We start from the raw sequence: 19,999 nt of genomic DNA, 5'->3' as shown, positions 1-19,999 counted from the left end.
TTAACTTTACTGCTCTGCAATTTCACTATTTCATAGTTATCACAACTCACCTCATAATACTATTGTTTCAATCTAATCGTCAATACTATAATAAGCACTATAATTTACAGCTTTTCTAATTAGAGCCTATAAATTAGCGATTGATTCTTGAGGATTTTTTATCTTAAAAAAAGTATAATTAATGTTATAATTAAATGTGAGAATGTAGTATGTGGAGTTGGATTGATAGTGGGTAATTAAAGGGAAAAAAAAAACGAATGAATATCCTCAACCGTGCAATGGGTTCTCAACACATCTACTCTGATTTGACATAACAACAACAGAAAAGGTAAAATCTTGCTTTAGCATCAAAATGAAAATAAGGGCCCCTCTAAACAGTTCCCACCCATCTTTTTGAGTAAAATATCCATCCATCGGCTACACATGTTATACTCCTCCTTCTTTCTTATATATAAACCAATTATTTTGCATTATATGATGTAAATAATTAAAATGTAAGTATATATTAATCAATTCTAGATTTAAAAAAAAATAGAGTTAAAAGATACTCCGTATAAATGTAAAAGAATAAGAGGATGTATGTATTTTTCTATTAATTGCTCATTCGTAAGTAAAAGAATGCGTTGTCATCCTCTAAACAACATACAATGTATTTGATATAACAAAATTTGAGTGATGACCAACCGAATTGAGCCCCTTCTAACTATTCCGTTGACTTTTTCCTTTTCTTGAGGTTTGTTATTAACTCTGTAGACCTCGCACGTACACCCCATGCTGACCTCCTTAGCGGACTCAATCACACCCAAAGGCTAAGTTACGGTCTAACTTGAGCCTACCTATACTTGTCTTTTTGAACTTGTCACTAATATTTCCATCACCAACTATCAACTTATAATATTAGTTCAAACTAACATAATATATCATTCAATATAATATCGGAACTAATTCATGCAAAAGGGTATGATGACTATATATGTCACCCATCCACTACTCATTTCTTCTATAATTTTCAATACTCGTCTTTCTTTCTTGGTATATATAACCCAATGTAGGAGCTACTCCACTTACAGTCGAAACAAGGCACAGCTTTCCCAAAAAAGCCAATAAGATTAAGAGTTTGTCAAAGTAAATGCAATAATGGGCGTAGAAGATGAGAGAGTTGAATAATGATCAAAGATTAGGGTGTCAACGATACAAGTGATTGCAATCAATGTCAAATGAGTATGCGTGAGAAGCGTGGGGGAAATCATTACAAGTTTGATAAACTTTTTGATTGCTTTCTTTTTCCCTTTTACTTTCCTGCCCTCCAACATAACCAAAAAGTTATAATTGTAGGCAAACATTCTGTACGGACCAAATTACTACCCTGATGCTATATAAAACAAGGAAAACTTGAGCCATACTAACTCACACTGGGTTTTCCTACTAAAATTATTATTATTATTTAATATTGTGTCATTATTATATTGAATTTGATTATTATGTTAATTTTATATATTACGCCAACAATTTGTAATTTTAGTAAGAGAATAATTTTTTATACTAATTGAATTTTATCTAAGCAGTCGGTTTGAATATATATGATATCCTGATGTCAAAGGAGTCCCATTGTCCCAAGCTAGGCTGCTATGTACCTCTATTTCAAAAGGTGTACAATTAAAAAGGATTAAAAAAAAAAGGTGTGAATATGCACTACACTCTATCTTGCTACCTTGTGGGGTCACATACTGTCATCGGAATCAGCTAGTCAATGTCTGCACTCATTATGCTTGTGCGGATAAGTGAAGAAAACAACTCAGTAAAAAGAAAAGTATATTAAATTCTAAACTTCATCACATTTTATTATTATTGCACAAACTATATGTCTACATCAAAACACACACCAGTCGGTCAATCCCATATGTCAAGTTCAGTTAACAATTTTTGACAAGTTATTTACAATTTAATAATAATTAAATAAAAAATTAATACGGAGTAAATAATAACGAGATAGATAAAAGGAAATTAAAAAAAAAAAAAAAAAAGTAACAGACGTTATACGTACCATATTTTTCATATGAAATTATAAACGATATGGTGCAACTTTGTGAATTTAATTTCATAGTATAGTGAATAAATTCAAGCGGGTGGGAGCATTAAAATTAAAATGCCTTCTATACATAGATAGAGGTTACACAATTGTATATTTCTTTTTACCTTCAAAATGATTGAATGTTTTCTTTGTAAAGCCATAGGGCATCATCTGTGATTCTGGAAATTCAGATGGGATAACACAAGTTCTCAGGAGACCGGCATAGTTTCAAAGCGGAAGTGGCAAAAAAACTCATTGATGAAAACCAAACACAAGTCTCTATGACCGGCATGTCCTGAAAATCTCAGCCCGCATTACATCTATTGGTGTGTGTTCCAAGGTATAACGTTCTGGACCAAGATATGTGCCCGTCTTTTCCAGCAGGCTAAGCGCTTCCTCCCTACCAAATCTTGAAGAATAGAGTTTGAGGTACTCGATATCCTGTTGGCAACAAACAGCACATATATAGGAAAGTTCAATGTGAAACTCAACTCGGGATAAAAACAAATTTTGCAAGTAATTCTGATCTCGTGATCAGAGGGGATGAAATTTTAACACCACATTCTGCATTTCTGCACTCAGATTTTTCTGTTTCTATGCTCTTCCTTTTTATTCCCACAACAGGTCCAAGTGAGGTTAACCCAGGATGGCCACATCATAATGCCAAAGAATGTCACAGTTGAGGGTCCCATACATGCAGAAGCACTGGATTGGAGCTTGTTCACTTCTAATGTGTCATATATTGTATCTTTCTGTTTATATGAAGTATGATGAAGTAACATAAACTGCCCCCACCAAAGAGAGACAGGTACTTGTTGGAGAAAGCTTTTTAGTTGTAATTATGCCAATTGGAAATAGTAAGAAAGACAAAAAACTATGGTTGAGAATGAAGATCACCTGTAACCCACTCAGAAGCCGCTCTAGCCTTAATGAAGCAACAGGTTGCTGTGAGTTGGAGAATACCTGACCAGGGTAAAACAAGACTCCATCTCCAGGAGGCAGACCACGCCTGAATCTAATCTGGAGAAAGGAATTAATAGTCACATGTGTGGAATGAAAGAATACTTTAACCAAATTAATGCAATGATGTAGAGACAGTAACCTCAGCACTGGGAACTGTTGCCTTCTCATAACAATTCGCACCCCAATACAAGAAGCCTGTTCCACCTTCTTTCCATACACGCCACATTACTGCACGATGCTGTGTACCTCGCATTCCCAAGTGCCAGTTTGGGTGAGGGTCAGAGGGCCCCAAGCATACATATGTCCACCATTCCTGCAAAAGAGACATTGTCACATGTAATGACAGGAACATCAAATGCTCATTCACCACCATTTTTAGTCTTATATTTCAAATAGTCTGATTTCCATCAACTCTCATCAAACCAAAAACATTTCACAGATACACATTTCTTTTAAAATTCAAAACTTATAATGGAAATCATGACCTTAAAATTGATTTTAGAAATTCTAATTTGCAAGTGGGTTTTCTGAGATCATTTCACTAGATTGACACAATTAAGACAATAGAAGAAGTAAATTAACCTTTCCATATGATCGCTTGCAATAAATTATATATTACCTCACCATTTTCTGGTTGTATTTCTGCAATGATATCCTTTGCAAGGTCCTCTCTGTTGCCAATTACCCATTCACTGAAAAGAAAAATAGAACATTTAATTGAATGCCATTAGATAATCAAAGTGTAAAAGGTGATCAAGAACTCAAGAAGTATGCACTGGCAGCATAGAAACGTATGGCAAACAACACAGTTAATCATGTTCCAACTTTGAATTGTCCCCCTAACTCAAATTAGGACAGGTAAGATCATTGTAATTTTAGAAAACATGAAATAAGAGCTAAATCTAGTTTAGCAGCAACTGACTTAATTCTTCAGTTCAAGGGGGAACATAGAGAAAATATCTGAACAGAAGGATGTGCTTCTCTTGCATAGGGTAAAGAAAATAAATACACAAGCCCAAACTTTTTGCTCCAAAGAAATTTATAAGTACCTTGTACAGTATATCTGCGTATGGGGCCTTAGGAACTCGGGAACTTTCAGGAAAGCTTCAAAATTATTAGAAGCAAGAGGTGCATCACTAGGACCTGCATTAATAGAACTGCAGTTGGAGGACAGTACTTAAGCACTGTTTCAGCTCAATATCAAATATGGAGAAAAGTAAGAACTAGATAAGAATCGTAAATCTAAAAGATCTCACCATACGTTCTAAGTATGAGACAAACTTCCAATGGCATACAATCAATTTGCTCCACAAGTACCAAATTAGTATTCACATTGTAAATTGCAAAATCAAATCCTTTCAGACTAAAATCATTGAAAAGGAAGGAAGAAATTCTATTTCATATAATATAATACTAGCTACAATTTCAGTTGATACCCCATCTTGATAGTCCAAAATGGAAATTGTAAAGAAATTTCCCATTTATCAAGTAATTTTCATGTTATCTCATTGAGGGTGAAGCAATTAGTATTTGCTGTTTTAAATCAACCAAAGGATCTAAATTTCCTTTCATATCAAACATATTGTCTTGTATGTGAGAAAACTTCTCTTTCTTCTAGTATACAATAGAACCTTTTTGAGTAAGCATACTTCAAATTCACTTCTTCCTTTTTGGAATAAAAGAATGTATATAAAATTATAAAAATATTATCCTCTTAGATATTCTCTCCTGTGGCATCATCTATTATCCTCTTAGATATTCTCTCCTGTGGCATCATCCATCAGCTGATTCTTAAGCTCAATCTGTGGTTGTTCAATTTGCTTCTAGACACTAAATTGTGCCCAGGAGTAACATCCACAAAAAGGGGGATCCCACATCTCAATTAAAAATTATGTGCTCAAATAGGAGCATAAAGAAAAAGAAAAAGAAAAAGAAAAATGATATCTCCTCATTCATTTCTGTACTAGATAAAGGGAATACACACCACAATAGTAAGTAGTCAGAATACGAGCATCTGGTGCATAGGCATGGATGTCACTGGCCATGTTTCGGACAGCATCGTACTGTTCAAGATTGAGAGGCTGGTAGAATGCAAGAACATAATTAGAAGCTGCAGGCATATAATGGGTAACCATAATCCTCACACTAAAACAAAATAAGATTAAGCATAAAGAACTTATTAAACTGAAAATGAGAAGAAAATTTTCTACCCAAATTCTCTGACTATAACTTAGAGTTGCCTACTTTTATTTGTGGTAATACTCACTAAAAAATGTCAGGTCAAGTACTTAGTAAGGCTCTTACACTGGCATGATACGGAGAAAGATGTAGACAAGCTTACCTCTCTTTACACAGATGCTAAAATTAAATTACAATTTTTTATTGTAAGAAGAAATTGGTCCAATAGTAGAAAAAGAAAAAGGATAAAGGAGAAACATCAAGAGCAGTTAAAGTGGAAACGAAGAGCAATAATGGCACATCAAGGGTTGCTACCCAATCAAATAATTTTACCTCATCCCACAAGTAGAAGTAGGCTTTTCTCCAATGAGGCTTTGTTCTCAGTATCTCAACTTCTCTTTGCAGGTAGTCCTTTGCAGTATCACCACTGCAAACAAAACAGATAGAAGCAGGTAAATATTATTGACAAAACATTTCCTATTATTACGAAAGTTATTGTCCTCATACCAGGAAACTACTGGACTGTGTGGTACAGCATAGGCAGCAAGTCGAGGATCAGAAAAATATTCATCTGATTTTGGATGATCAGCTACATAACTCAAAACAATGACAGATTGGAGTGTCAGTAAAATAGTAAGGCAATCACTTAATGAGCATCTTTAAAACTTCAGTCAGGAACCCAACCACCCCCACCCCTCCCTATGGTCTTCTCTCCCCACCATAAAAATGCGGGAAACAGAAGGAAATAAATAACAAGCATATATCCAGGAAAGTTTTCTAAAACATGTTGTCTGTAACAGAACTAAACTGTTTTATGATCAAAACCTCTGAGCATAAGATAAGTGGTCTGTATTGTTATATTACCTTGCCATGGACAGGTGTATGTCAAAACTCTCATGTTGTCACCCCATCTGCAGAAGTACGGGCTAATTCTGTATTGAAGAAGCCACTTAAAATGCTGATCTAGCATCTCATACCATTCATTACTACCATGTTCAACCCCAAATCGATCTTCAATTACAGTGTCAGAAATCTAGAAGTAATCAAGGAAAGCACCAAACATCTTGCACTCAAAGAGGAAAACTGGATCCAATTTAAATACGCACTGGGCTTAGAAGAAGCAAAGGAGTACCAAAAATACAGTGGAAACAAAGAGATCAAATAGCACTTTTACAGATTTGAAGTTCATTTAAGGTCATTCACAACCACAGGCCCATGAGGATACACCAATAACAGCAGGGATTGAAGGTGTAACTGGTAGAATGAACTCCCATACTGTTAAACTTAGCTTCAACCGCACAGAAAGGTTAGAAATCGCATCCTCATCCATCATGTCTAAGGGCCCGTTATCTGAAAATAAATCAGAAAATGTTGGGGACAGAAGAACGCTTCTTAAAGATGAAGTTGCAGATTTCACTCTTTCAACCTAAAACATAAACAAAGTTTGTTATGAGTTGCTAGCATTAACAAATATTATGATGAAAATAATGTGAGATCTGATCATGTGGCAATTTCAAAGCCACCCACCACTTCATCCATTGGTTTTCCCTCTGTGGGCTCTACAATATCAAGACAGTTCCTAAGTTCTCTGTAGAGTTGGTGCTTCTCTGCTTTACTCAGTGATTGTGCAGTGGATCTGGATTAACCAGAAAATACAGACAATTAATACAAACTGACAATCCTCTCTGTAAACACACACACAAAAAGTATGTCCCAAAAAAGCTATTGACACAAGTCAGAACCAAATCAAACAAAACCAATAATTAACTGAAGTAGAGAGAAAAAATATCACTCTGTGTAAGCCTTGATAGCAGAAATTATGATTTCTCCTTCATATTGACCCGGTGGCTGTGCAATTGGAACATCAATTGAAACCCAAATTGATGTTGTTTCTCTGCAAAATATTAGGAGTTATTAATACAATCTGAATTTCATGGGTACTAGAGACAACTAAACATGAAAGTATCATTACCCAGGAAAGAGGTTTAGTTGTGAGACTGGCATATCCAGTGGTACAAGAGCTTCTGGAACACCCAAAACAGGTACTACTCTCTTTAATGTCAATGATTGTCCAACTACCAACCTATAATTAGTCAATATTAGCACTGGCCTAAATTTGAAATCTTCAATATCCATAGAAGTGGCCAAAAACATATTTAAGAAACAAACCTGTCACCAGAAGATGAGCACAAGTCAGTACATTGAACCTGTACAGTTCCTGCAAAACCAGATCCACCCCATGAAACTTTTGGACGTATAGCAACCTGGATACTCTCTCTTTCATTTCTAGCTGCTAGAAGAGATATCTACAATATGACATTCAGTGTTAGACACCATGAAATTACGGAACCCAAAGAGTAAATGGAATTTCACAGCCCTGTTGCCTGGGTGTAACATTTGAAGGATAACAGATGCATTAGCATAACCACCAGATTAATATGAAGTGAAAATCACAATGGTAGCAAATATTATTTGACTAATAGTTCCTAACAGACTTCTGGAGTGAGGAATTAGAGAAAGAATATGCGTATAGATGGGAGAGGCACAACAATCAATAACTTGGAAAGCCATAACACAAAAATAACTGACAATAACATCATTATCTACTTAAAAGTCCAACAAACAGTATAAACTTATCACAAATCATTATTAGTATAAATTATGTGCATACAGGCTCCAAACGCTGAGGCATATCCTGTTGTCCAACATTAGCTGTACTTGGCATGCACCAAACATGCACCAATTCTGAAGAAGGAACTTTAGAAGGATCAATTGCACCCCTTAATGGTCTTGGATCATGCACTTCACTGTCAGTCCATCCATATGCAGTCCCACCTCCTGCAACACCTTCAACTGGTGGCACCATAATCTCTTGATGATTCCCTGGAAGTATAAAAAATCAGATAAAAATCAAATTTAGCAACCCTAGGACAGCAAGAAGTTCAAAAAGATGGAAATGAGCCAGAATTCTAAAACCTGAGGAGCCCAGGAAATTCATTTTAAACTAAAACAAATTAAATAGAAGAAAATAGATGGTCCAATCCTTGACAATAACCTGTAATATTTCACTTCTTTATGTTTGATTGTGTGTCAATTTTAGAAAGTTCTCCCTCATCTATGCTTTTCATTGATAATGCAGCTCTAATCAATTTATCAATTATCTCTAACTCTTCAATAATACAACAATAGCAATATCTCTTAGCCTCTCATTTTGCCTTAGGGGAGCTGCATGAGAACTTGCATCTAAGAAAGAGAAATAAGCACTAGCTCCAGTTGTCTAAATCACTCAATACTTGCTATCCCCTTCCCTCTTCTCGTCCATATAGTTCTCTTCCACCTTAAATCCTAATTCCATCTTTTATTCAATTAGTTGCCAATTTGCCATGCTCTATGTTCTTCAGAAAAATGCTAAATCATGTTGAACAACATTGATAAGCTTAGCATAACTATATTCTTAATGAATCAGCTTAAGAAAAGGAGCTATAGAACTAAACCCCGAGAAAACATCAAATCTAACATTCAGAAACTCCTCCCAGTTATTAACCTATCAACAATCAACACAAAACATGGATATTGAAAAGAATAACTATCAAAAGAGATAAATACGGAGTACTTAGATACACAGAGAGTGAAGTGAAGAAACAACCGTAAAATTTAAGGCTTAAAAATGAAAAATAAATAAATAGTGGAAAAGGCGATGCAAACCGGTATTCTCCATTGGCGAATTTGCGGTTTCCGGTGATTTCGTAGGAAAATTCAGAAGATCGCAGTCCAGACTACTTTGCAGGCGATGAAGAACAAGTTGCCGCTTCTCCCTGTTGAGGTGGTGATGGTGGCGGTGGGAGTGAGGGAAATGAGTTTGCGTGCTGGTCTTATAGAGTTAGAGTGGTGTGTATCGTATGATAATGGAGAGTAAATGGAAAATGTTTGATTGCAACATAGCGAACCGCATTATATTCTAAATTATTTGACTAGAATAAAATTTTATATAGAAATTACAGTTACAGATTGTAACCGCGACGAATAGTCTGCTAAGCACCAAGTAAAGGCGTAAAGGCTAAAGCATGAATGCGGTCCGTATGAATTCCTGACGGTGTATACACTTTCTATTTTCATTCGCCATTCAAGTGGAAGGACGAAAAGCTAAAAAGGAGAATGGGCCAATACGGTTTTCTGATTTTTTTTGTTAGGATTTTTTCCAGCAAGATATGGGCCACAAAAAGAGAGTTACATAGCCCACGCCATCTAAATATCTCAAATCGCTTAAGATTTTGAGGGGCTATTTGATAGTTTTACCTAGTCCTGTCACAGGCTATTTGATAGCTTTACTTAGTCTCGTCACGATTAATCTAAATATACTTAGTTGCTTCAGACCATAAAAAGTTATTTGATAACTTTGATTAGCCTCATAAAAGTAAACTTCGATCATAGCGCACTTAAGTGATTGTCTTGAATAAGCAACTCAACCTCATTCGGGAGTACCTGAAACTGTTTTTGGCATGTTGACTCAAATTTGATAAAATTTTAGTCAACTATAAATGTAATTCCTTAAGAAGTGAGAAGGTTAGTCTAGCCTAAGAATGCTGGAGTTATAACCAAATCATCAAACCAAAACGCAAACCATTTTAATCATTCGTGATCCACGCTTAGCCAATAGTTGCATGTTTGAGTATATTGTCCACACTATAGTTTACGGGACAACACCAGTCAAACTTTGTTTTAGAATTTAAAACGTGTGAGCAGACTAACAGATAAACTTGTAAATATTTCAGCTGCCTTTAAATAAATGTGAAGTGCTTTGCAGTATCTTGTTTTGCTTCTGCCACGGAATATTTACAATCTTGAGCTGGAAGAGAGTAGCATAATGGCAAAGTGATCAATGTAGTAATACAATGGATTATGAAGATCAGCAGAACCAACACTATGAACTCAGAACTGTACAAAAAATTGTTCTTTTCCCTTTCTCATCCATCTATGAAACAAATGTCGAGCACCTGTGCCTGTACATGGGTGCCTATACTGGGTATTATCCCCTGTACAGTTTCTCCCCATTAGTCCCTTTAACGTGTTAGCTATGAATCAATAAGATGCATAGCTTGTGCTATTAGAACGATGACCCTCCTAAAAGAGAGAGGGGGGGGGAAGGAAAATAGAGAAAGAAATATTCTGAGAAGATTATACACGAGAACCTTTACAAGGAGAGGCAGACCTTGATGAATCCTTTCCACTTTGCACGAGCATTTCGTGGTTGATAGACGCCAACTGGGACAGATTCTGATCAAAGGGGAAATTAAAGGCACAATAAGCATAGGGTTTTCACTGCCAAAATTCTAACAGACCAAGATGGAAGTTTTCCTATCTTCTTCAGTGTGTGTGTGGATATTCTGTTTTGAGCTAATGTAAAGTCTCAGTAGTTCCAGTCTCAGTACAAGAGTCTATAAAAGTTGGCATGGCAGAGAAAATAATAGAGGCTTACCTTGAAAGAAAAATTCATCAAGGACAGATCAAGAGGAGAAGCATCAAACTCAGTAAGATCACCACATTCATCCATCTTCTAAACAAAATAATTTAAAGATAAATTTGTTTTAGTGGTTAAATCAGAAATTCCAAAACAAAAGGGTAGGCATAAAAGTATAAAACATAAGTCTTAAATCTAATAGATATTTTTATATGTGTTTTGCTTTCTGTGTGGCAAAACTACACATTCCAAGTGTACAGAGGCTGAATATCCCCAAAAAACAGAAACATACTAATAACATTTTGAAATTTTTATGGCACACTACATAAATTTTGCTTTCTATATGGAACTGTCACTCTTACTAAAAATATAATGACCATATTAAATCAAGGAAGACATTATTGGTGAGACTGTTTAACTTTTCATTCAAAATATATACACATTTGTTTGTATATCACATGTTTGTTTGTATACACTCCATGGTTAATTGCCAAAACAAAATGATAACAATATGGAACAGATAAATCTTTAAGGTTCTTCAGAAGTTCATTCATGTTTTCAGATGTTGGAACATTACGCTTTGCCAATTCCATCCCAAAAGAATATTTTAATTGATGAACCCTAAAAATCTAGTCACAGAGCAAACTGTTCAACTCTATATATTTTTTCACAAGTTTCATTTGTTTTTAGATCAATAGTTAGGAAAAAGTATGAGCACATTATACATGAACTTGCCTCAAGGCTTGAGTTAGAGAATGGCTCAGAAATGACTGAGGTGGAATCATCATAATCGTCATCATCTCGTGCTCCATCTGAATTATACCGCGACACGAAATAGCTAGTGTCATCTATGCTGTCAGGTTGCGGTACAAAAGCAGCCTGTGGACACAATTAAGTAGTAAATGTTAGCGAACAAAACAACCATCAATGCATACCCAAAAAAAAAACCATCAATCATTTCCAATACAAATTTCTCCAATGTCAATATTGTTATACAACACAAATATGCATCCCTTTTGGATGCTTTACATTCCTCGATACCAAGCAATCCCATTTTCTATTGGACCATATAGGTTTTATTAACACAAGATTTTGAAGGAAACTTCTAGATAGAGTTATTGGGGGGAGAGGTTAGTCCTTATAATGCTACCAACAAAGGTTCATTGTTTTGGCCAGGCAAAGATAACATTATTGAAAAACAATCAATGACATGTTATTTGCTGCAAACCGATGAGCAATACCAAGAAGACACAAGAAACAAAAGTCTTGAAGTTCAGTATCCCACCTTTTGCAAGGCTAAATTGTCCCAATCAACTCCCTTGAAGAACCGATGTTCTTTCACCTGTACAAATATTGAGAAAATGATAGATTTAATTTCAAGCATTTTCATGTAACCTTCTGCTGGTATAATAGTGGTTATTTTAAATCATTTTGCATGACATACAACCTCTGATGCCCCATTTGCTCCAAGTCTCTGACTTGGATCATGAACAAGAAGCCTGCAAGAAAACAAATCAGATACTTCAGATGATTTGCAGAAAAGTCAGGAAAAGGAAATGCTGGCAAAGGGATATAAGGAACCACTAAGTATTAACTTGTCTTGACAGTTGGCATTATTTTCTACAAGCAAATACAAGACATGGAGATACATTCCTTACACTTAGCTATGCATTCTACTTACTCTGTATGATACATATACTTGCAAGCATGGTAATAAAATAAATGCTGATACTGGTTTTTTTTAATAACCATGTTGAGGTTAAGTTGCTAACAAGCAGAAAAGTGGGGTCAAATATTCTTAAACTCAAAGTTGCTTGCTAACATCATAATAAATTGTTCATATTTGAAGGTTCAGTATAAAAGTATCATATCGTTAACAAACCTATCAATCAAGTCTTGGGCCTCGAAGGACATCTCGCCAGGAATAGATGGCCAGGGGATTTCCTTGTTAAGGATATTGTCAAATATTATCTGTCAAGCCAAAAGAATTTAATGTCAGGACAGAGATCCAGATAAAAGTTGAAATCCAACAGGCTTATCAAATTTATATTTATACCAGAATAATGTAACATTACTTTGGAAGGTGAGCGTCTGATAGAATGTTAAACTGAATTCAAATTCGAAGTGATAAAAGAATGCACTTATAACTGAATATGAATAATTAAAGAAATTCGGAATGAAGTTGTAAAATTTTATGAAGATGACTTTAAGCAAAAATATATTAGGGAATAGATTTTGTGATAAATGTAAAGTTGTGTCAGATAAACTTAAAAGTTCAATAGACTAGTAGAGTGGAAATACATCAGGTTAAAAGCCAGACATTATACAATGAAGATGCATATCCACATCACACATTATTCTTCAACTATGGTGTGCTTTGTTGGTGAATGCATCACTGTGGAGCATTAAAAGGTTTTAACAATTACAAGTATATTTTTTTCAAACAATACTCATCATATGTTACCTCTGGGTGCTCAGCAGTAAAAGGTGGAACACCGGTGATGAGTTCAAATAAAATAATTCCTACCGACCACCAATCTGCTGCACTGCCTGTGGTGGGGGTTTAAGAAGGTTACAAATTATAAAAATAAATAAATAAATAAACTTGACAACTCTCCAACATTCTTCTGCACATAAACAAATGCATTTGGTACTGCTTTCTCACCATGTTCAGTTCCAAGAAGGATTTCAGGTGCTAAATAGTCCGGTGTGCCAACAGCTGACCGTTGGGTTTTGTCTAATGTATCTGGATTGAGCTGGCTATTGGAAACTGAAGGTGGTACTTCCTTCATATTAGGTCCTGATAAATCATCTGTGCTGTTCATAAGGCCGATTTTCGACAAACCAAAATCTGTAAGCTGGTCAAATTGATTAAAGTTTAGAACGTGAGCACTATTACATGAAATGAATAACAACACTCTGGTGCATTGCATGCCTTACAACAATTTTTAGCCAGGTAATTTTGTGTATAGAAGGTCTATTTTCCATTTTGTTAAACCTACCTTTATATGCCCATCTTGTGAAATTAGTATGTTGTCTGGCTTGAGATCACGATGAACTATCCCTAAAGAATGAAGGTAATCCAGAGCAAGGACCTGAAAGAGAAGGAAATTTAAATTACAAAAGCTTGAAAGGGACTAATAATTTATATGAATTGCTTTCATAAAGTACCAGCTCTGCAATATAAATGCGAGCAACATCTTCCTCAAGGCAACCAACTTTTCTGAGCAGTGAATACAAGTCTCCTCCATTAAGATATTCCATAACCAAATAAAGGTAGTCTCTACTGGTGAATGAATAGAAAAATCGAACCTGCAATGGCAAAATGAAGTAACTAAATATGAAATATGAAATACTCTAGCTGAACTCTTGAAGTAACAAGTATCATGGAACAAGAAGAAGCATTCAAATAGTTAGAGGAAAGAAGCAAATCATTACCACAAAAGGGTTTCGGACAGTAATTAATATGTTACGCTCGGCCAATATACGTTCAATATCATTCTTCCGTAACAAGTCCAATTTCTTAAGAACCTGCATAAGAACCATTGTTCATCCTATTAGTTTCAGATCTCAAAATTTACCATCAAAACATAAATTAAAAAGAAACGCTAGTTAGCATTGAATCATAGGCAGACTTTCAGTTGCACTTCCTGGGGCTCATACCATGAATTCTGGTGAGAAAGTTGTGGTTTCTAAGAAAATTTTTAATTACTTTTTATTTTATTGGTTCAGATGGACAATTATCGGTGCAAACTGGCTTGGCATATTACCACTTGCACACTTGGCCACTTCTGCTTACATGCAATCAGTAAAATGAATTCATAAACATATTATTCTATTTATTTATTTAGGGAATCCAGCCACTGCTCTCCACATAAGAACAAAAAAACACCTGAAAGATATGTATCTTTGTGCACCAAGACATGTAAAGAAAAAGAAGATACATTCAGCAAACAGTTTTCCACGTATATAACAGATCTATATCTGTATATACCCTGAAGATTAGGGAAAGATGAGATACTCTCTAAATAATCTCTCAAATATACAACGGATCACAAAGATATTGACAATGTACCTTAATTGCAAATAAATCCCCTGTTGTCCGCTTTCGGGCGAGAAAGACTCTGCCAAAAGCACCTCTGCTAATTGGTTTAATAATCTCAAAGTCATCAATGCTTGTTCGTTCTCTGTGCAATGAATGTATAGGAGTTGACTTCAAACTATTCACAAATGTATCATCCGGTGGTAAATTGAGGTGTTCTGGATTTCTAATGTCATTCTTCCTTCCCACTAGATCACAAGCAAGTATGTATTTTTCCCTACAAATAATGGATTAAATGTTAGTAATTACTTGTATCTACTTGCTCTCATTTATTATAGTACTATTTCCTATCAGATGAATTACCTCAGCAGGTTCTCTATTCTTCCTCCAAATGTATCCACTACTAAAGCTTTTAACTTACTACATTGCAAAATTTCCTGTAGGTCTTGCATGCAAGCAATTAAAAATTCATGGCATCCTTCTTCTGAGATATCTGTGCTTGCCACACTCCGGGCGATATCTGAAAGGTCAAATATCTACAACAAAGAGTTGAAAATTCAGCTGAGCTTAAAAACAATTTAATAATAATAATAACAATAATAATAATAAGTTACGCTCTTCTACAATGCTCAAAAAGAGATGATGCAGACTTTTCTTATTCCAAATTGTTTTCAAATAAGATTTCAGGTATAATGCTGTTGCAGCAGGAAATAGTATAAAATTGGGAAAGAAGGGTCTTAGAGAAAAGTGTGGCAATTGCTTATTTAACTGACATCTGCATTCAGTAGATCTCAAGATTGAAGATCACAACATTCTTCATTTCACACTCATCACCTCTTAGACCCCCAATCTATCTTTTCCTTCTCTCATAATAAAGATAAGTAATGAATGCAGATGTTTTATGTCTCTATCTGTTCCAAAAAATAAATAAATTTGCAGTATGATAACTGAAGTATGAATTACGTGAAACATGACTTCTCTTTTCAATTACCAACGTTGTTCATAACAATCAGAAATTTAAAAATAGAAGATAATGACAAACCTGCTGAATATCCTCTAACTCTGATAGATTGTTATGGTCTAGCCAAAAAAAGTCAAAATTTACTGTCCTAGGGGTATTAGTGGAGGATGCTGAAGTCATGCTCCCAGTTGAGGATGGTGGACCACAATGGTTGAGCTTTGAACTCAAGTGTCCCTTCAAATTGAGGAAGTTTGTGAGTGGAGAATCTTCTATGCCAGCAGTGTCCATTTCATGAAGATCCTCAAACATTCCATCCACACCTTTCATTCGCCATTCGCTTATCTTTGGTGAATAGCCTTCGGATGCAGTAGCAAAATTTGTAGTCTGCAACTTGGGATTTTCTGTCCATTCAGGCAATGCATGAATGCTTGAACTACGTGACTCCAAGAGCTGTTCCAGCAACTCTGCAAATTTCAGAAGACGTTCATCGACATCTAGAGACTTTGATTCACATTTGTCTGCATAGGCGCATATATAAGAATGAGGCTCCAAATGAATAGTGGGAACTAGTTCCTCACATATTCTACACATAACAAAATTAGAATCATCTGAACCCTGTTGCTGCTCCTGAAATGAATCATGAGTATATTTGTTCACGGGTTCACAAAGACTTCTGCCATCAGTCTGGTGTAATTGTTCAAAATTGCAATCTTGAGAAGGGGAAGTTTGATGATTAGCCATATACTCTCTTTCAAGAGCTGTCCCATTCTCATGAACAAGTACTTTAGACCCAAGCTGATTTTTCAGAGGGAGAATACATGAGTGGTTTTCTGCATCGAATTTGGATTTACCATCTGAATTGACATTCAAAATATTACCATTATCTAAATCAGCAATCCCTCCATCCACAACCCAATTCATTTTAACAGAAGGAATCCTATTTAAACATTCTTTGAACTTTGTCAGAGATGTCTCGTCAACTGGTTCACTATCCTTCACAAAACGCAACAATCTCGTACATCGTGTTAAAATAAAAAGCATGCGTGTTAGAAGCCATTTCAGTAATCCTGTCTGACATTGTTGTCTTTTGCCAGTCAAATCTTGGACAATTGCTTCACACTTGCTGCGAAATTCTAAGCATGTCATCTGAATGCATTCTTGAGAAAGAATGAGAAGTCCCTTAGCAATTTTTGTTTCATTCTGGGGTAAGGGATCATTCTTTTGTAAGATTTCTACGACCTCCAGTGAAAAATGACCCAGTTCTGTATTCACTACTTCTTTTGCGGCATCAAACCTTGAATGCAATGATCCTAACAGCTCCTGCATATCAGTTAATATACTGAGATAACTCTAAATTCAAAATACATATATAACATGTGACCTGCTACCCACAGACAAAACTGTAATAAACTCGATTGTTAGGTTGATCCATTTCTAAACTTTTGGGAATAAGTGTTTTATACAATTCTTGGAATCCTAGTAACCATCTGTCAAAAAGTTACTTTAACTATGAGAAACAGAAAAATAATAAGAATAAGCACACCTTCAGATCACTATAGCTGTGAGCCCGAGGATGCATAGATTGAATACCACCTTTTGGACCTAGTTCGTGTGAAAAGCTTTTGAACCCTTTGGATGGTTTACTCCATCTTCCTGCTACTGAAGATTCCATCCCAGTTGTATTCTGCTTCATTTTATCCACATTCCTACTAAGCCCCTCCTTGTCATTTTCCTTCAATTTCCGGTATCCTTCAAAAACTCTTACAGGCCGATCAGACTCCTTAAAGAAGTATGATGACAACCAACCAGCTATCTTTCTTCCTTTACAGAATCCTATTGCATTTAGCATCAATTAGATTAACTAAAGAAACAAGCAAAACCCTGATTCCACACATAATTGTGTAGATTCATGAACTGCACATAGAAAATAAAATTAAATGCACCGAAAATCCTAATGAACATCACAAGTGCATCCTGTATATTAATCCCCGCTCATAGCGACTCCTAACCTCTTTTTTCTAGATTCATCATCCGCAGATGAAATTAAATACATGCACCAGCTATCCTAATGAACCGTGCACAATTATACACTGACAGCTTTTAAGTCCTACCAAATCTATTTGCATAGTAATCAAATTTAACCAATCATCAATCAACTTGATGCAACACAAAGTTAGTTACTCACTTTCCCTTTTGTTTTTGCTTTTTTCGTCATTCTCTCTAATTTGCACTAATTCTAAACCATTTTAGGGCTCCATATGTGCGTGCACATACGCAGATGTTTCCAACACAAGTTTATAGCCTAAAAACTTTTTTAGATAAACTTATACATGTATGTACGGATAGATGGATGGATGAGCTGAGGAAGTAGCAACCTTCTCTAGGACTACTAATTCTAACACGCGTTTTGGCAGCAGCCGCCCTCTGATTCCGCTTCAGATGAGGCCTCGAAGCTCCATAGCTGGGAGACTGGCTGGAGTCCAGGACAGCTCTCGAACTGGGGCGGTCCTGTGGCTCCAAACGCCTGGTTTTAATTCGGTTCAAACCTCTCGGGATCCCGGTCTCCGACGAGAGCTGTCCGCCGCCGCCGCCTCGACTGGGTTCCGCCATCTCCGATTAACTAAACTCAGCTTCTCAAAGGAAAAAAAATCAGCTGAAATCTATATACAGACGGAGAGAGATTAGAACGCAGGCAGTGTGAAGAGCAACGAATGAGATGAAGATAGCAAAGAAAGAGGTTTTGGCCGAAGCGGTTGCTATTTTGGTAACGGTTCGTTGGTACTGTTTGGAGCGTGCCGCGGTCGAAGATGTGAAAAGAAAGAAACAGCTTTGGGATATTTTAATATTTTATTGGAAAAAGTGTCACATAGACTATTGAACTTGTAGCTTTTGTGTAATTGGGTCATTGAACTTAAAAAGTGTGCAATTCAACCATCAAACAAGCAAAATTTGTGCAATTTGACCATTTTTACAAAAAAATTTAATTCAATTTGAGTTAAAAACGTTTTAATATTAACTCCCAACTAATATGGTAGAAGAAAATGTCACTTTTAATACATATATGTTAGTAATATAATTGGATTTTACCAGAAAATTTTTGTAAAAATGGTGCAATTGCACAAATTTTGTTTGTTTGATGGTTGAATTGCACACCTTTTAAGTTTAATGGCACAATTGCACAAAAACGATAAGTTTAGTGGCCTATTTGACACTTTTTCCTATTTTATTTTAATTTTCTCAATTATTTAATCTTTTGTAATTATTAAGGCTAGGCATGCTTGACACGCCTAAAAATCGAAAAGCTAGTAGATAATAAGTCAACTAATTAAAATTAAAATATTTGATAAAATTAATTGTTGAATTAATTGATATGCATAAAAGAATAATGAAGGGTAAATTGTACCGAGTATCATTTTTGCAAATTAATAAAAACAAAGAATGAAAAGAATTTTAAAATTTTTAGTTTATTTTGAAATGCTACTTGAGATAGAGTTTCAAAATAAATTATTATTTTAAACTTTCATATTTTACCAAGCATAACTTATAGTTTATTTGTATCTTAAAATAAGTTATAAGCTATACCAAATAGAATATAAGTATTGAGTATTCTTTTATTAATTAATTTATAACGGAATCAAACTAATTCATAAAATAAAAATAAAAATCTTCACGCATAGTGCGCACATCTTATGGTAGTGAACGCGAGCTATTGATAATCTAGCTTTCCCGTAAATCAAAGGATTAGTAAGTTTTTTAATTTAACTTATACAAATAACTTAATTTTAATAAAACAAATCTTATCAAACATTCAAACGTGGTGTGATAGTCCATATCCATTGATTATCTATCAAATTTATGCCCTTATTATTGATGGCTATTACATAATATCGAGTGAGATTTATCTAATATATGCAAACAAAAAGTGATTGTGATTTTCTCTCATCATCCAAACAAAAACACATGTCCTTGTTAATTTACTAGTATAATTTATTAATTAAAATACGTAATGTCAAACAAAATTTGTGCCCTTATTATATCTGGTTACTCCTTCCTTGAATTGAAGCATGTGCTTCATCTCAACTAAAAGCCTAAGCTCGTAGTTGGATTGCACATTTATGTTTATATATTATTTATTTTTAAGCAACGCGTGGACCATAGTCTTTTTTTTTTATCGGAACCCATGACCTTTGGCATTGTTATGATACCAAATTGAAGCATGTGCCCTCCCTCGACTAAAAATCTAAGCTCGTAGTTGGATTGCACATTTCTGTTTATATGTTATTTATTCTCAACACCTTGCCCATCACATTGCTACCGCCTTCACCT

The 19,999-nt window shown here is 35.2% G+C and overlaps 2 protein-coding genes across 4 annotated transcripts; both read right to left on the bottom strand.

The window, feature by feature from the left end:
- Positions 1 to 2,074: 2,074 nt before the first annotated feature.
- On the bottom strand, positions 2,075 to 9,188 carry LOC116022877. Its single transcript, XM_031263765.1, has 16 exons — positions 8,918 to 9,188; positions 7,884 to 8,095; positions 7,382 to 7,518; positions 7,185 to 7,295; positions 7,005 to 7,106; positions 6,740 to 6,848; positions 6,438 to 6,638; positions 6,077 to 6,245; positions 5,720 to 5,801; positions 5,546 to 5,639; positions 5,019 to 5,115; positions 4,084 to 4,177; positions 3,654 to 3,726; positions 3,174 to 3,347; positions 2,969 to 3,091; positions 2,075 to 2,512 (listed from the first exon to the last, which is right to left on the bottom strand). The coding sequence occupies exons 1-16, from the start codon at positions 8,928 to 8,930 to the stop codon at positions 2,351 to 2,353; spliced, it is 1,953 nt and encodes a 650-aa protein (XP_031119625.1). The 5' UTR covers positions 8,931 to 9,188; the 3' UTR covers positions 2,075 to 2,350.
- A 776-nt stretch (positions 9,189 to 9,964) lies between these two features.
- On the bottom strand, positions 9,965 to 18,456 carry LOC116022383 (probable serine/threonine protein kinase IRE4). 3 transcript variants are annotated; one of them, XM_031263093.1, is made up of 17 exons: positions 18,049 to 18,456; positions 17,217 to 17,506; positions 15,755 to 16,993; positions 15,076 to 15,248; positions 14,746 to 14,989; positions 14,109 to 14,201; positions 13,842 to 13,982; positions 13,673 to 13,765; positions 13,336 to 13,528; positions 13,135 to 13,220; positions 12,553 to 12,641; positions 12,118 to 12,169; positions 11,956 to 12,012; positions 11,406 to 11,549; positions 10,689 to 10,766; positions 10,422 to 10,486; positions 9,965 to 10,245 (listed from the first exon to the last, which is right to left on the bottom strand). In XM_031263093.1, the coding sequence occupies exons 1-17, from the start codon at positions 18,281 to 18,283 to the stop codon at positions 10,239 to 10,241; spliced, it is 3,279 nt and encodes a 1,092-aa protein (XP_031118953.1). In that variant the 5' UTR covers positions 18,284 to 18,456; the 3' UTR covers positions 9,965 to 10,238. The 3 variants fall into 3 exon arrangements, with proteins under 3 accessions (XP_031118953.1, XP_031118951.1, XP_031118952.1); XM_031263091.1 differs by having other exon boundaries at positions 9,965 to 10,486; XM_031263092.1 differs by having other exon boundaries at positions 9,965 to 10,486; positions 10,689 to 10,763.
- Positions 18,457 to 19,999: the final 1,543 nt, after the last annotated feature.

The sequence above is a fragment of the Ipomoea triloba genome, chromosome 6 (assembly GCF_003576645.1).
Source record: "Ipomoea triloba cultivar NCNSP0323 chromosome 6, ASM357664v1".
In the NCBI taxonomy this organism is placed as follows: Eukaryota; Viridiplantae; Streptophyta; class Magnoliopsida; order Solanales; family Convolvulaceae; genus Ipomoea; species Ipomoea triloba.
This window is presented reverse-complemented; position numbering and strand designations above follow the sequence as displayed.